This window comes from Pleurodeles waltl, chromosome 4_1, assembly GCF_031143425.1.
Source record: "Pleurodeles waltl isolate 20211129_DDA chromosome 4_1, aPleWal1.hap1.20221129, whole genome shotgun sequence".
Taxonomy (NCBI): domain Eukaryota; kingdom Metazoa; phylum Chordata; class Amphibia; order Caudata; family Salamandridae; genus Pleurodeles; species Pleurodeles waltl.
Genome location: NC_090442.1, coordinates 927,732,617 through 927,749,395, shown reverse-complemented (window position 1 = coordinate 927,749,395; position 16,779 = coordinate 927,732,617). Strand labels below are relative to the sequence as shown.

The window sequence follows — 16,779 nt, the reverse complement described above, 5'->3', positions numbered from 1 at the left end:
CCATGATGAGGATGTAGGACGTTGTAACCCGTAAGGACATCTGAGGATTTACCACTGTATCTTAGAGATATGGTGAAGCCTGAGGTTTGGGACTTTTAAGGAAAGGACATTGGTCTCATAAAAGGAGTTGAGCCTGTTCACATAAAAGTAAAGCCTAATGCTGAGTACCCAAGGACCCCACAGTACAATTTGACCCCGAAACAATTGATAGAATTACTCCAGTGATCAGGTCAATGATACAGCAAGGCAATTTGAAGGAGATAATTGGGGAGGTACATGTAATCCACCCATTATGTGCTTACAGGAGCCCAGCAGTAAATACTGCAAAGTGCAGGACCTGAGAAGGATCAACATTGTTATTTCCTGTTGTCACCTGGTACTGAATCCATCTGTGATTTTGTTTTAGATTCCATGAGAGGTTGAGTGGTTCACTGTCAGCGATTTGTGTCAGGCATTCTTTTCTGTTCCCTTGCATGAGGACAGCCAGTACCTTTTCGCCTTTTAGTTCAAGAACCGTGTTTTGGCATGGTGCCAATTCTCAATGACAATTCCCACAAGGGGATACAGAGTCCCACAATTTTCAACCAGGTCCTCAAGAAGAGAATCTTGAGGCCATGATCATGCCCTGAAATTTTGTCCTAATTCAGTACATTGACGATCTGTTGGTGGTGTTTGATACTCAAGAAGCTTGAAAACAAGACACCATTGCATTACTGAACCACTTTGGTGAAAATGGAAATAAAGTGTCCCTGAGTAAGCTGCAGTATTGCCAGAAAGAAGTTCTGCATCTCAGACATCAAATTGAGAAGGAAGCGAGGAAGGTGTCACAAGAAAGAATAACAGCAATTCTTAAAATTTATCTGCCAACCACCCAGAGAGAAGTCAGGATGTTCTTGGGAATTGTGGGCTACTGTTGCCAGTGGATACTAAACTTTTCCCTAGTGGCCATGCCTTTAAAGAGGCTGACACACCAGGAAATGTCTGATCCAATACCATCGGATATCAACTGCTTGGTTGCCTTCCTAGAGATGAGAGAAAGTCTCTCTTGTGCCCCAGAACTGGGAATACCTGATTACAATAAAGCTATTACACTTTTCTGTAGTGAGTGGCAGGACTGCACTCTCTCAGTGCTTTTGCAGATGCATGGAAATGCGAGAGCGCCTGTGACATACTTTTCTTCCACTCTTGACCCTATAGCCCAGGACTGCCCAGATGTCTTAAAGCCATGGTAGCAGTAGGTATTATCATAAAACTATGTGAGAGTATTGTGATGGGACATCCCCATACTGTTCTTGTCCCACATTCAGTTGAGATACTGATGACATATAATCGCACTAAGCAGCTTACAAACTGCTGTTTTACGAAATCCGAACAGATTATATTTGCGGCTGAAAATGTCACTCTTAAAAAGTGTGCTACTTTGAATCCTGCTACCCTCATGCCCCTCTCAGAAAGTGAAAATGATGATGGAAAGGTTGAGCATGATTGCCTTGATGTTACTGAACTATGCACCAAGCCAAGACCAGATATATTAGATGAGCCATTGGTGGAGTCTGATTACATACTGTTTTTGGGTGGGTCTTGTCTAAGAGATAATGAAGGAAACTTAAGAGCCGCTTATGCAGTCTGTGCAGTCTCAGGAGTAGTTGAAGCTTCATGGCTTCAAGAGGTGTTGTTTTCACAAGTGGCTGAATTGGTAGCCCTTACTAGAGCTTGCTGTGTCTCTGGCCAGTTAAGAGTGACTATATTTATATATAGTCAGCACTGCTTTGGTGTTGTTTATGATTTCGAGCAGTTATGGTCACAAAGAGGATTTATGATATCAAATCGCTCTCGGATTCATAATGGGGAGTACGTTATGAGACTACTAGAAGCACTAGACCTACCTGCACAAACCTCTGTTTGGAGTGTTCTACTCACTGAAGTGATGACGATTATGTGACAGTGTGCAACCGTTATGCTGATGAGGTCACCCGACATTGTGCATACAGGTCATGAACCTTCAACAGGAAGTAAGTTAATGAATCCAAAGGTGAGACCAACTATAACTTTTTGTTGTCAACCGACACCTTGGAGAAAGTGAAGAGACTGTTGGAGTGGCAGATTCTAATCAGAAAGGGGTAAAAAGGTCATATTTAGTATGGCCAGAATGGTACAGGATAGTTGTGACTTTTTTGGGTAAAAAACTATGATGTTCAACTGAAACAAAGAATTAGCTGAGATCAGAGTGCATTCGACGACTTCTCCCACATAGGGTTTCAAAAATGATGACCTCACTATCGCAGAACCCAAGTTTTTTTCATGGTGAATCAGAAGAAATGTATTTGTATTTATAAAGCGCATTTCGCCGAGGAATCGAAGCGCTCAGAAGGTAAAGTGAGGTGCCAACAGAGTACAAGATAATACAGAGGAAAACTAGTGCGGAAAAACCCACGTTTTGACTAGCCTCCTAAACGCCAAGAAATTAAGTTCCTTCCTGATAAGCAGGGGAAGAGAATTCCAGCATTTGGCCGCAGCCACCCTGTAGGAAGTTGGCTCTGTATGTGCTATTTCAAAGTAAGGAATAGCATGCACAGAGTCCAAGGGTTCCCCTTAGAGGTAAGATAGTGGCAAAAAGAGATAATACTAATGCTCTATTTTGTGGTAGTGTGGTCGAGCAGTAGGCTTATCCAAGGAGTAGTGTTAAGCATTTGTTGTACATACACATAGACAATAAATGAGGTACACACACTCAGAGACAAATCCAGCCAATAGGTTTTTATATAGAAAAATATCTTTTCTTAGTTTATTTTAAGAACCACAGGTTCAAATTCTACATGTAATATCTCATTCGAAAGGTATTGCAGGTAAGTACTTTAGGAACTTCAAATCATCAAAATTGCATGTATACTTTTCAAGTTATTCACAAATAGCTGTTTTAAAAGTGGACACTTAGTGCAATTTTCACAGTTCCTAGGGGAGGTAAGTATTTGTTAGGTTAACCAGGTAAGTAAGACACTTACAGGGCTCAGTTCTTGGTCCAAGGTAGCCCACCGTTGGGGGTTCAGAGCAACCCCAAAGTCACCACACCAGCAGCTCAGGGCCGGTCAGGTGCAGAGTTCAAAGTGGTGCCCAAAACACATAGGCTAGAATGGAGAGAAGGGGGTGCCCCGGTTCCGGTCTGCTTGCAGGTAAGTACCCGCGTCTTCGGAGGGCAGACCAGGGGGGTTTTGTAGGGCACCGGGGGGGACACAAGCCCACACAGAAATTTCACCCTCAGCGGCGCGGGGGCGGCCGGGTGCAGTGTAGAAACAAGCGTCGGGTTCGCAATGTTAGTCTATGAGAGATCTCGGGATCTCTTCAGCGCTGCAGGCAGGCAAGGGGGGGATTCCTCGGGGAAACCTCCACTTGGACAAGGGAGAGGGACTCCTGGGGGTCACTCCTCCAGTGAAAGTCCGGTCCTTCAGGTCCTGGGGGCTGCGGGTGCAGGGTCTCTCCCAGGTGTCGGGACTTAGGATTCAAAGAGTCGCGGTCAGGGGAAGCCTCGGGATTCCCTCTGCAGGCGGCACTGTGGGGGCTCAGGGGGGACAGGTTTTGGTACTCACAGTATCAGAGTAGTCCTGGGGTCCCTCCTGAGGTGTTGGATCTCCACCAGCCGAGTCGGGGTCGCCGGGTGCAGTGTTGCAAGTCTCACGCTTCTTGCGGGGAGCTTGCAGGGTTCTTTAAAGCTGCTGGAAACAAAGTTGCAGCTTTTCTTGGAGCAGGTCCGCTGTCCTCGGGAGTTTCTTGTCTTTTCGAAGCAGGGCAGTCCTCAGAGGATGTCGAGGTCGCTGGTCCCTTTGGAAGGCGTCGCTGGAGCAGGATCTTTGGAAGGCAGGAGACAGGCCGGTGAGTTTCTGGAGCCAAGGCAGTTGTCGTCTTCTGGTCTTCCGCTGCAGGGGTTTTCAGCTGGGCAGTCCTTCTTCTTGTAGTTGCAGGAATCTAATTTTCTAGGGTTCAGGGTAGCCCTTAAATACTAAATTTAAGGGCGTGTTTAGGTCTGGGGGGTTAGTAGCCAATGGCTACTAGCCCTGAGGGTGGGTACACCCTCTTTGTGCCTCCTCCCAAGGGGAGGGGGTCACAATCCTAACCCTATTGGGGGAATCCTCCATCTGCAAGATGGAGGATTTCTAAAAGTCAGAGTCACCTCAGCTCAGGACACCTTAGGGGCTGTCCTGACTGGCCAGTGACTCCTCCTTGTTGCTTTCTTTGTTCCCTCCAGCCTTGCCGCCAAAAGTGGGGGCCGTGGCCGGAGGGGGCGGGCAACTCCACTAAGCTGGAGTGCCCTGCTGGGCTGTGACAAAGGGGTGAGCCTTTGAGGCTCACCGCCAGGTGTCACAGCTCCTGCCTGGGGGAGGTGTTAGCATCTCCACCCAGTGCAGGCTTTGTTACTGGCCTCAGAGTGACAAAGGCACTCTCCCCATGGGGCCAGCAACATGTCTCTGGTGTGGCAGGCTGCTGGAACTAGTCAGCCTACACAGACAGTCGGTTAAGTTTCAGGGGGCACCTCTAAGGTGCCCTCTGTGGTGTATTTTACAATAAAATGTACACTGGCATCAGTGTGCATTTATTGTGCTGAGAAGTTTGATACCAAACTTCCCAGTTTTCAGTGTAGCCATTATGGTGCTGTGGAGTTCGTGTTTGACAGACTCCCAGACCATATACTCTTATGGCTACCCTGCACTTACAATGTCTAAGGTTTTGTTTAGACACTGTAGGGGTACCATGCTCATGCACTGGTACCCTCACCTATGGTATAGTGCACCCTGCCTTAGGGCTGTAAGGCCTGCTAGAGGGGTGTCTTACCTATACTGCATAGGCAGTGAGAGGCTGGCATGGCACCCTGAGGGGAGTGCCATGTCGACTTACTCGTTTTGTCCTCACTAGCACACACAAGCTGGCAAGCAGTGTGTCTGTGCTGAGTGAGAGGTCTCCAGGGTGGCATAAGACATGCTGCAGCCCTTAGAGACCTTCCTTGGCATCAGGGCCCTTGGTACTAGAAGTACCAGTTACAAGGGACTTATCTAGATGCCAGGGTCTGCCAATTGTGGATACAATGGTACATTTTAGGTGAAAGAACACTGGTGCTGGGGCCTGGTTAGCAGGGTCCCAGCACACTTCTCAGTCAAGTCAGCATCAGTATCAGGCAAAAAGTGGGGGGTAACTGCAACAGGGAGCCATTTCTTTACACACCCTAAATGCTTTGTCACCCCATTTCGCTTTATAGGTGCGGGGGACCTGAATACTGAAAGCTCCTATCAAGCGGAGTTGCCGATTGGGTTTATACCAACGTAGCCGGGAAGCCAAATATTTAGAACCATTTCCATGTACTGCTTTATAGGTCAGACATACGGTCTTAAAAATAATACGCTGAGCCACTGGAAGCCAGTGCGGTTGTTTTAAACTGCTACTGGCCGAGGCTGAACGGGGAAGATTTAAGATAGCCCGGGCAGCAGTATTCTGAATCAGCTGAAGCTTCTTCAGAGATGTCTTATCCAGATTGAGCATCAAAGCATTGCAATAATCTAATTTAGATATTACCAATGCTAAAGTCACTGTAACTCTCCATTCCCTTTGAAGAAAAGGGAAGATCTTTTTCAGAATTTTCAATGTCCAAAAGCTAGTTTTAACAATATAATTAACATGCGATTTAAAGGAGAGACAGTTGTCAAAAGTGACACCTAAATTTTTTGTGGCAGTAATAGGAGCCGGGGGAGATCCACAGTCTATCACCCACCAACGAGATTTCCACAATTCCTTTTCAGATCCAAAGCATAATATTTCAGTTTTGTCACCATTTAATTTAAGCCAATCTAAGTTCATCCATCTGTTGACTTCTTGCATACATTCGTTAAAGCGATCTGCCACTTCCTCACAGTTCTTGACTGGGATAATCAAATGGGTATCATCAGCATAGGAAGTCGGCCGAAAGCCAAAGGACCGAATCAGTCTGGCTAAAGGAGCAACATACAGATTAAATAAAGTGGGCCTAAGTGATGACCCTTGGGGAACACCACAAGGTAAGTGGTATGCAGGGGACTTACAGTCACCACAGCTCACTGTGGTCAATCTATCTTTCAAGAAGGATTCCAACGTCTTAATAGCCTCATCTCTAATCCCTGCTTGATATAAGCGGGATATCATAATCTGAGGAGAAATAGTGTCAAATGCCGCTGATAGGCCCAATAGGACTAATATAGCCCCTTGTCCTTCATCTACCATTCTCCGAATCGAATCAGATGAGGTCATAAGGGCTGATTCTGTTCTGTGAGCCTTCCTAAAGCCATGCTGAGAGGCATCTAATCCTTCTGAAACAATTAAAAAGTTGGCTAGTTCCTTATCAATATGCTTCTCAAAAATCTTGGCCTGGAAAGGAATTATGGAAATGGGACGTAAATTATTCAGGTCATGTCTAATTCCATCTGGTTTCTTTTTCAGAGGAATTACTGTAGCATCCTTCCAAGGAGGATAAACTCCAGAGGTAAGGACCTCACGAAAAATTGGTACTAAGGCTGTCGAAACAGAATCCGGGGCTAATTGACAGATAAAAGGGGGACAAGGATCAGAGGGAGAGCCTGATTTGACTTCTAACATTAGCTTTTTTATTCTTTCAGGAGATAGGTGTTGAAAATTAGTTACTATGGGGTGGTTGATATTTGATTCAGAATTGACTACATCTGAAACACCATCCCACTTATCAAAATGATTAAAACTAGCGTAAATTTGTAAAATGTGTGGCCACTTTATTGCAAAATTCCTGTGAGTTCTCCAACCCTAGGAGAGGCGGGGGGGGGGGAGTCAGCGCATTAATGACCTTAAAAAGTTATTTGGGGCATTGGAGGCCTCTTTAATTTTTGGGGTATAATGTTCAGATTTAGCTTTAGTGCTTGCCTCTTTGTAGTTTTTAAGATCAGTTCTTAATTTCTCTTTCTCAGTAGGATTAGAATTCAGTTAACTTCACAGAAAATGCAATGTTTGGGGTTTGTGATAGGCTCATTGTTGGTTTCTTAATCAGATGATCAAGTGAATAAAGAAGGAAATGTAGTTAGAGTTGAAGAGGAGACTGGTCTCACTCATCAGGCTTGCTGGGATTAGTAGATTACCATTGACATCCATTTAGGCTATTTTCCTGCAATTCTATATTTAATTGGTTCTTGTGAGACTTTACCTATTGCATTAAGGAAAATTCTCTATTTAGTATATTTCCCCTTTCCTAAAAGAGTGAGGGAGCTGGCACTGGTGTCTCCCTCAAATGGATGCATTTATTTAATCAAAACTCAATTGCTGTAAAGGCATCAAGTAGCATGTTAGAGTACAAAACCAGAAAGCTCAGGTCAGGAGCAACATAAAGTTGTCAGTTACACATGTGGCATGGGGAAGAAAGTTGGTTGCATAGAAACTAGAGTTTACTGCAGATTCCTTTACCCCGAAAGGTTTTGTCAAGGATAAAAAAAAAATATTCTGCCGAAGGTGGATGTAGATGTGTCCACAGCCTGTTATGTAAACAAAGTGGGCCGCATGATGCCCAAAACTTTGGCATCCTTAGTCACAGAGGTTTGCACTATTATAACTATTACAACAGCCATCCAGGCCAAATATTTCCAGACATTATCAAATGCTCTGGCACATTTGTACACCTGGTTCCTGGAGTACAGAAACAAGTGTCCTCTGGATCAGGATATGTGTTCCTGCCAACAAACTTTGTTTTTTTCAGATGGATCTCTTTGCTTCCTGCATCCTCAGTTCTTCACCAAGAGGCCAAATACAGAAGTTATGGCTTGTGATGCTTTCATTTAACTGTGGATAGTGTTGTGAAGCTGGGAGTTCCCACCAGTTTCCATGATTATGATGACTGGTTCGTTTAGTGAGGGAAAGAGCTGTTAGGATAAGTAACTCGTGTTGCCCAAAAAAGGGTATGGCTACATTCACTTGTGCCATTTTCTGATGATTTTCACAGGTTAATTCCAACATTCCAACAAAGGCAGAGCGCCAGTGGTAAATTTCCTAGATTCCATGCAAGGCTGTCCCTATTCACAAAAGGGAAAACACTTGTAACACGGCTGGCAGTGCACGTGCTGAGCAGCACTTTAAAGCGTGGGCACTCCATATGTAGCAAACAGAGGGAGCAGTCCCTATGCTTAAGTGTTGATTTGCTCTCATGAGCTAAATAGAGTCTGATTGCGTGTGCCAGCAGCCCGAGGCCATGTACCCACATGGGCAAGGGAGCAGATTGTGCATGTGGACCTCAGAGTGCCTGTTTGTGGAACATGTGCAGTACTACATTAGTACTCCGAATTCGGGATTTGAAACAAAATGCGATAAACAGAACTCCTCAGGCCACGAATGAGAATCAGTGAAAAAACTCCCATCGTTGAATTAATACAATTATTTAGGCTCAGTTTGTTCTGCATCAAGAAGAAAGCAGCTATGGGTGGGGAGCCTGACTCCTCGCTCTGGGAATGACATTTGTGCCAACCTCCTCGGCTCACACACGCCAGACTTCCCAAATGCACGCTTCTTGCTTATAGCCATGCTATTCGTTCAGGAACTGTATCTGTCGTTTTCATTTTCCATTTAGACGAATATTCATCACTTTTTAGCATCATAGGTGATCTTACCCGTACAAGTCTAAACAAAAATCCGCAGCAATGTTATAAAGCCATGCTTTACGATAGAAAGGTCGAACCAGTCTTTACTAGGCGATTAAAAAAAAAAAAAAAACATTTGGAGACTTTTCCTGGGTTTGCAGGCGTGGTGTTGTTTTGCAGGCTCGTCCAACGCTTATGCAGCTCTTTCTATTTGCCTCAAGCAGAGCTAATACTCCTAGCTGCGCAGGCAGGAAGGAGAGGAGGGTCGCCTTATAAAACTCCATTTCACTGGAGCTGCGCGTTGGTAATTCATGCACGGGCAATAAAGAGTCTGTCGTGCGTAGCTTTACTGTGGGGGCGAGGCGGGAAGCCCCGTGTCTTCCCTGTGTCTACAGCGCCCTCTTCGGCGACTCGTGGTAACGCGCATCTGCCTGACAGACCGCGCACAGAAAAGATGGCGGATAGCCCCCAAGAAACTAAAGGCAAGAACAGGGGTCCGCAATCAGACGCCTCCGCAGGGCTTCCACCGGGGATAACAGTTCCGCCAGTGCCCGGAAATCCGACCAGGAACGTGCCTTACAAGTTCCATGCAGAAATGAAAGCCATAAAAATAATTTGTGAAATTTTGAATTAATTATTATAATTATTAAAATTAAAAAGCGTTCTCGCCCCACCTTTGTTGTGCCGCCTCCACCCATCTCTGAAATAAATAAAGAAACGCTAACTACTCAAGAGCGGCTCCCTTTGATGAATGTGCCAACACATTAAACATTCGACTAGAGCAACCCACATGAAAGGGGAATCCTGGGTTCCCTCTTGTGATCGGCATTTTTTTTTCCAGTCACCTTGAAACGGTGCATTATGAAACGCTCGTACGCCGACGCGCAAAAAATCTTTTCTTATACAATATGAATTGAAGGCACAATATAGCTCACCGGGTTAGCTTTCTGATGGTTACGAAATGTTTCTTCATAAATGCAAGTTGGAAGTAATGAATTAAATGGCACAATTAGCTAGAAATTGCTAAAAATGGGAACTTAGCTTATTTTTGAATAATGAAATACACAGTTCAATGAAAATGTGGGTGGTAATTAAAGGCAACGAGTCATATGTAGGATTATTGAAGGATCCTCGGTACGTTACCGCTGGGTCATGCGGTAAAATGTCTGTGTTTGTGTTATTGTTGTGGTGGGCGAGATCGAGCTCCTGGAGAGCGTTGACAGCACTTCTGGTTTAGGGCGGGAGGCCGCTGAAGCCCTGACTGCATGCAGAACCGCCTCGTGATGCGTTGGCAGGGAGGTCCGAAGCCGCGCTCCTCCCTCATCGCTTGCTGCAGTGTCTCGCGCTCTCAATCGCTGACCTTTCCCGGGAGCCCGCTGTTTAGGGGGGAGGCGCGTCCAGGGATTCCCGCCCGGCTCGTGCATTATACAAACCGCCCTCTCGCCCCATTGGATGAAACTCTGGCATCAATTGTTCCGACACCCGACACCGATAGGCTGGCTCCTGATGCATATGTAAGTTTGACCACCGCCCATTTAGATCCGCTTTAATGTGTGTAACACGCTGGGCTCCAAATTCAGACAGTGGAACCTTGCGCGTCTAGAATCTCGTAGTAAAGTAGTGCCAGTGTTTATTTTTCTGTGGGCGTCGCTCCTGACTGCGCTTCCCGCGGTTCAAGGTCTGGGGAGGGCTGGTCTCGCTGGTCGGCACAGCCCGTGGCCGGTTCCCTGGGGACTGGAGGAGTTAGCTTCTGTGGGTGGAGGAAGGGGGCGTGGTGGTCTACCCCTCAGCTGTTGGACGCGGAGGGATATCAAAGGTTCCCTCTCGTCGGCACCAAAACATTGCGAGTTAAGAGGCGGCGCGGGAGCGGCTTTGCTCAGTGCTAGCGAGGCGCACGTCTGGGAGGAGCTGCGTGTGGATTACTGTGCGGAATCGGCGGGCTCGGACCGCGAATACCCGAGGATCCTTTTGCCACTGGATTGTTTTGTTTTTTTGCTGGAACATGTTACTGTCTAAGTTTGGCTCCCTGGCTCACATTTGCAACCCAAGCAGCGTAGATCACTTGCCGGCCAAGATCCTGCCGCCAGGTAAGGACGGCTGCCGACCCTTGGAGGGGGTCTCTCCGCCCGGCCTCTCTATCTCAGCGCCCCCGTTGCCCGGACGTCGCGGCTCACTTTCTCTCTCTTCTGTTCCCGCAGCCAAGCTGGAAAAGGAGCCTTTCGAGAAAGTCTACCAGGTGGGCTCGGTGCTGGGAAGCGGCGGCTTCGGCACGGTCTACGCGGGCAGCAGGATTTCCGACGGGCTGCCGGTAAGAGCTAATGGAGGGACTTCACTCACTGGTGGGGACGGCACCCGCCGACTCTCCACAACTTCTCCCAGCGCATTGCATAGGAGGCCCCCATCTTCCTCCTCATGACCCATGCAGCATCCTGCACCCCCATCGCACACAGAGCGCGGCGCAGGATCTGTACCCTGTCCCGGATCCGTAGTGTAGCCTGTTTTGTTCGTTTTAATTTCTAGAGGTCCTGGGATCGTTCTGCCCAGATTCGTGACTTACAACCGCCATGGATGGGTGCCGCTTCGGATCCAGGCGGTGCCCTGCAGTACCCACCACACCCCGGGCGATCGCACTGCAGCACTGTCATTCCCATCAACGTCCTGCTCCCATGCCGCCCCCACCCATCCTCAGTCGTGCGTCTGCAGCTATCATATCCCCGCACTGCCTAGATCTCGCAGCTCCCTGCCTACTGAGTGATTCACCCCCGCCAACACGAGGATGCTATCTTTATCTTCACGCTCCTGCTTCCCTTCTTTCCCTGCCTAGCCTACGGTCGTTCCCCCAGCCGTGCCTGGCGCTCTGCAACTACACCACCATTTCCAAGGCTACCCATCCAATCTCTCGGCAGTGTACTGCCCCCCATCGTTTATAAATGAGAGGTTTTATGTTTACCAACGTGAAAGTATCAGTGCAAATATATGGCTGTATCGTGCCTCCCTCTCTCAGCTGCAGTATTTGACTTTTCGATTTTTCACAGTGCCGACACGTATGCTGCTTCTCTCCTTTCTTGGCATCCTTACCAGACAGTCCTCTTGCCAGTCCCCTTCAACGCCCTGTGTTCTCCGTGCCTAGAATCACTGAGCCACCCTGCCAGCCAACGTGTCTGCTTTCTGGGATCTCTGCATCCCCGTGTTCGGCATCCATGCGTCACTCTGCAGTCTCCCACCCAAGCATCACTGCACCTCTCTGCTAAGGAACCTTCACAGCCCCGCACCCCTCGTGTCCAGAGTCCTGCGCAGCGATCAGCCCCTGTTTTTTATCATGTGTTGCCCTTCTAACGCTGTCTTTTTGCCCTCAGGTTGCGGTGAAGCACGTCTGCAAAGAACGGGTTACCGAATGGGGGACCATAGTAAGTATAGGCTGTTTCCTCTGGGATCTTTCTCCACCAGTCGGTACCTAGCCTGCGGTGTTTCCCCGTGGTTCGTTCCCTGAATAGTTTTGAGATTATGCGGTCGGGCTTCTCCGCGGATTCCTGGGTGTTCTGGTTTTCCCTTGCCCTCATTCGCCTATACAACAGCTCCGGCAGCCGGAATTCACCTTTCGTCCTCTAGGGGCCCATTTATTTGCAGATATCACTCTTTATGGTGTCTTTTTCTCTGGGCCTGCGCCCTTCAGTCTGCTCCTGTAGATCACTTTGGCCGTCAGGTTGGAATCCACTATTGGCGTTGCCTTAGATAGTGCTGTTCTCCTTACTTAAATGCTGTTCGCCCTTAGTTATGATGGGCGTAGAGCACATGTGGGTTTTTTTTACATCCTGGTTTCGCACATTGCCTGCCAGGTACCCATCCCTCTCCTGAATGCCCCTGCGATCCCCTGCCTCTGGGGTGGGTGCTGGCTTGTCTCTGGGGTGAGTGGGCTGCTTGTTTGTATCTAGGGTGAGTGGGGTGCCTGCTCTCCAGCAGTGCTCTGACCCACCTCCCCTCTCTCTCCACAGAACGGCTCGATGGTGCCCTTGGAGGTGGTGTTGCTGAAGAAGGTGGGCTCGCCTGCCTTCCGCGGCGTGATCCGGCTGCTGGACTGGTACGAGCGGCCCGACGGCTTCCTGCTGGTGCTGGAGCGGCCCGAGCCCGTCAAGGACCTCTTCGACTTCATCACGGAGAAGGGCGCGCTGGACGAGGAGGCGGCGCGGGCCTTCTTCCGCCAGGTGCTGGAGGCGGTCCGCCACTGCTACAGCTGCGGGGTGGTGCACCGCGACCTCAAGGACGAGAACCTGCTGGTCGACCTGCGCACCGGCGAGCTGCGCCTCATCGACTTCGGCTCCGGGGCCCTGCTCAAGGACACCGTCTACACTGACTTCGACGGTACGTGCGCTGCCTGGCAGCGGTGCCCATCGCGCGCAGCTTGCGAGACCCGTCTGCTGCCGGTCTTTGGCGCCTCTCTATGTGCTCCTCTGCCTCTAGAGGGCGCTTCTTTGCCCCTGCTTCCAAGTCTTCACACCAGCGCACCCCCCCATACTTCGCTGTGTATTGCCTTTTTCTCTCAGCACTGTCTGCTATCGCTACCGTTAAGTTTGGCGGCTGCCTTTCGGTTCCTTTATTAGCAGGAGTGTACTTGCTGCATGCAGTGTGCTGCCCTTGCCAGACAGCCCGATTATTGCTTCGTTATCGAATTGGTAATGCTGCAGAACAAATGTATGCGTTGATATTGTTTGTGGGAGAGACGTGTTAGGCTGGCCTATGTAGTGGGGTGATGGAACCTTTAAAAGCGACGTTGTTTACTGGCAACAAGGTCTCATTTCGATACTGTCAGGGGAAACAATCATATTTTTGTTTTGATGCGTAGTAACCTCCCCAGTGGTTTTAGGGGACCCCCCTCGGATTGCATCGCATGCTTGTTCTTGCGGATTGCCAGGACACAGTGTTTTGCAGGTTGTGGTGAGCCTTTAGGTGTGCATGTTTCTCTTTGCTCATCACCCCTTGGGTTTTCTCGGCTCTGTTAATGTTCGAAAAATTGACGTTGTCATTGCGGAGAAAACTAGAGGTTGCACAGTGGTATTTGAAGCCCGAGCCTTGGTGTTAACAGGCGTTCATATTGGTGACGTGGATTCTCGGAACGGTGCAGTTCTCCTCCTCGCCCGGCACTGTGCAGCACAGTCCCGGCTGTGCAGAGATTGGTGGTGCTGTGGTTGCAGCTCGGGGGTGTTGATGTAGATTCAGCTTTCTGAAAGCTTTTTGCCCCATCTTCACCCTTCAACTATAGTGGATGGGGGGAGGGTGGGGAGGGGCGGATTTTGGATGGGATTGTAGTCCGCAGCGGTAAAAGCCTCCCCGACACTTGGCATCTGTTTGTTGTGAAACCCAACGCCCGCCATGTGACCTCAGACGTCAGTTCGCGGGCCTGCTCTGTAGCCAAGGAGGGCGCTGGCGAGCGGGAGGGGGCGTACAGCTGGCAGAGGCAGCAAGCGGGAAGAAGGGTCTTGCATCGCTGACTAAAAATGGCACTCAATACAAATTTCCCTTTAACGGGATCCTTCTTAAACTTGTTCTCACCTCCCAATTACTATAATTAATTTTTAATACTTTAATTGGAAACCTTTTGAGAAATAGCGCACTGATCTCTTGCTTAGCCTGTAAATTTCCACATCGGACACTAAGCTGTACGCATAGCTTCGGTGGGAGCTACGGGCATCTTCCGCCATAACAGAGGCGCTGGCTAATAAATCCGAAAATGTCCGATCGGGAGGGAGGACAGGCAATGGGGCTCGGCGGAGTGCTGCCACGCCTCCCACTGAACAAGGCCACTAACAAAAGGGTCCCCGCCCCCACGGCGCAACTGCTTCGTTACTTAGCAGCAGCTTATTGAGCTAGGGAGGTGTCTGGTTCTCCACTGTGAAATGCGAGAGCATAGGACTTGAGGTGGTAAAAGGCTGCTGCTCAGCTGTCTCCCCGGTGCTCCTTTTGTGTCTATTTTGGGTGTGCTGTGTGCCACGTGGGCAGCGAGCGAGTAGGGAGCTCAGTGTTTATAAACAATCAGCCCTGGCAGAAGGCTATGCGTCTGGAGAGTGGCAATGTACTAAATGTTCTAACATAATCTACTTTTCCTTTGCTGTACATTCTGTTTTTAGCTGTTCAGTTTTTAAATATTGTACGTTTTAGGTATTTATTTCTCATTTTTAACATGTTAGTTTAATGATTTCTTAACTGTTGTTTTTCAGGGACGCGAGTGTACAGTCCACCCGAATGGATTAAATACCACAGATATCACGGGAGGTCGGCTACGGTTTGGTCACTTGGTGTCCTCCTGTACGACATGGTGTGCGGGGACATCCCTTTCGAACAAGATGACGAGATTTTACGAGGGAGGGTCTACTTCAGAAGGAGAATTACTCCAGGTTAGTGCATCTACGGTTTTCACTTTATTTGCTTTTTAGGCAGCGTCGAGTTGTGTGCAGTGAATTAATTCCCCCCTCTCTTTTCCCCAAAGAATGCCAGCAGCTGATAAAGTGGTGCCTTTCGCTGAGGCCTTCAGACAGACCAACGCTGGAACAGATTTTCGAACACGCATGGATGCGCAAATCGCCAGATGTGGTTAAGTCGGAGGACTGTGACCTGAGGCTCCGGACCATAGACACTGATGTATCTAGCACAAGCTCCAGCAGCGAGAGCCTCTGAAACCCACCCCTCCGAGGGGAGGTACTTGCAGACACACCACAGCGCTGCTGCCAATGTTTGGGAGGGGCTTGACAATGCATTCATTATTCTGTAGTTGAATCTTTGTGAGGGTCTGGTTGTATAATCCCCTCTGGCCGGTTCGGCTCTGGATGGGACTTCATAGCCGCGCTGATGTTTGTACTCTGCAGGCCGCTTCTTGGGCCAAAAAGACTGATCTTTATTTAAGAAAGCAGTGACCTCTTGAATATGAACATTTTTGCTCTCATAGAGCCCAGACTATATTTTATTTGCTTTTGAGTGCCTTTTTTGAAAGCTGCTTTAGTGGGACGTTTTCTTTTTCGAGCTGTCTATGTCCAAAGAAGATCCCTTTTGGTTATAGGACTAGGCTGACGAGCAAGGCCTACAACGCACTGGAACCTGCTCGGTAAACGGAAGTTGTCCCATCATACGGTGATGGAATACTTGAAGAGACATGTTCACCCCAACTCTCTGCTGCTCAGATACTTCCTATAGCCTGCACAGAAGTATGAACAGGGATGTCCGCTTTATCAGGAACAGCCACTCGTTTCCATTTCATCTCTACCACTGGGCCCCAAAAGCCCCTGTTTCGTCTTGACTCCCTCCTTTCTGTTAACCCGCAAGTCTTAAGTATGTGTGAGCATGTTCAATGCACAACCAATGCAAATATCCGAGGACTTTGACTTTCTCCCCATACCTGTATAATGTATTTATGTACCCTTGGTTATCTTCTGTTATACAGTTTATTTATTATGGCATTTGGACCGGTCCCACAGTTTTATCTGAAAGATATTTATTTTAATTTATTTGTTTAGAAATATCCAACACTGTGCTATCCCTTTCCTCTGCTGGTTTCCACCCTCCACCACCGCTCAATACATTACTAATCTTTTCTGCATTCCTGTTAACTTTTGTAAAAATTATTTCTGCTCTTCATTTTGTTTTAAAATTGTTGTACAAAGTCTAATTTAAGGGAATTTGGATTTTTTTTTTTTGTTAGTCAAGTTTTTCCTTTAACCGGAATGACTTTTTTTTTTTTTTTCAACCAGAAATGTAAAGTAATGTTTGGAAGGATTTTAAATTATTGACATTGTACATTTTTCATGCATTTACTCGAACGAGTCCAATTTAATTTATTTTAATAGCTGTTTTCTGTGATCTAGTTGCGTAAAGCAGCTTGAATTTTTTTCAGTTTAACTGTGTGAAAATGTATGGATCATATTTTTTTATACAGGTATTTCAATAAAACTTTTGTATAGAATGTTTATACTTAACTCGATTTTGCACGGTTTGAAGCATTTTCTAGCTTTCAGTGGGGCTGTTTGCGTTAAAGGGGACACTGAATTCAAGAATTATAAACTATTTCAGAACCCAAGGAGACCCCATCAAAGAAATACCATGCTAGAACGGATATTAGTGACTGATGCTGTATTGGTTAAAGGGGACTGCCTTCCCCCGTCTACAAGATTTCTTCAGGACTAGCCAT

General features: G+C 47.7%; 1 protein-coding gene across 1 annotated transcript; it reads left to right on the top strand.

Annotated features, from left to right (window-relative positions):
• Positions 1-10,184: 10,184 nt before the first annotated feature.
• PIM3 (Pim-3 proto-oncogene, serine/threonine kinase) lies at positions 10,185-16,572 on the top strand. The gene is made up of 6 exons (XM_069229704.1): positions 10,185-10,693; positions 10,805-10,914; positions 11,963-12,013; positions 12,599-12,965; positions 14,819-14,995; positions 15,088-16,572. The coding sequence occupies exons 1-6, from the start codon at positions 10,609-10,611 to the stop codon at positions 15,273-15,275; spliced, it is 978 nt and encodes a 325-aa protein (XP_069085805.1). The 5' UTR covers positions 10,185-10,608; the 3' UTR covers positions 15,276-16,572.
• Positions 16,573-16,779: the final 207 nt, after the last annotated feature.

Bases quoted from the DNA above. Each gene is read 5' to 3' on its own strand.
- PIM3 (XM_069229704.1), top strand. From the start codon at position 10,609: ATGTTACTGTCTAAGTTTGGCTCCCTGGCTCACATTTGCAACCCAAGC. The intron at 10,915-11,962 runs GTAAGAGCTAAT...TTTTGCCCTCAG, and splicing joins GGATTTCCGACGGGCTGCCG to GTTGCGGTGAAGCACGTCTG. The intron at 12,966-14,818 runs GTACGTGCGCTG...GTTGTTTTTCAG, and splicing joins CGTCTACACTGACTTCGACG to GGACGCGAGTGTACAGTCCA.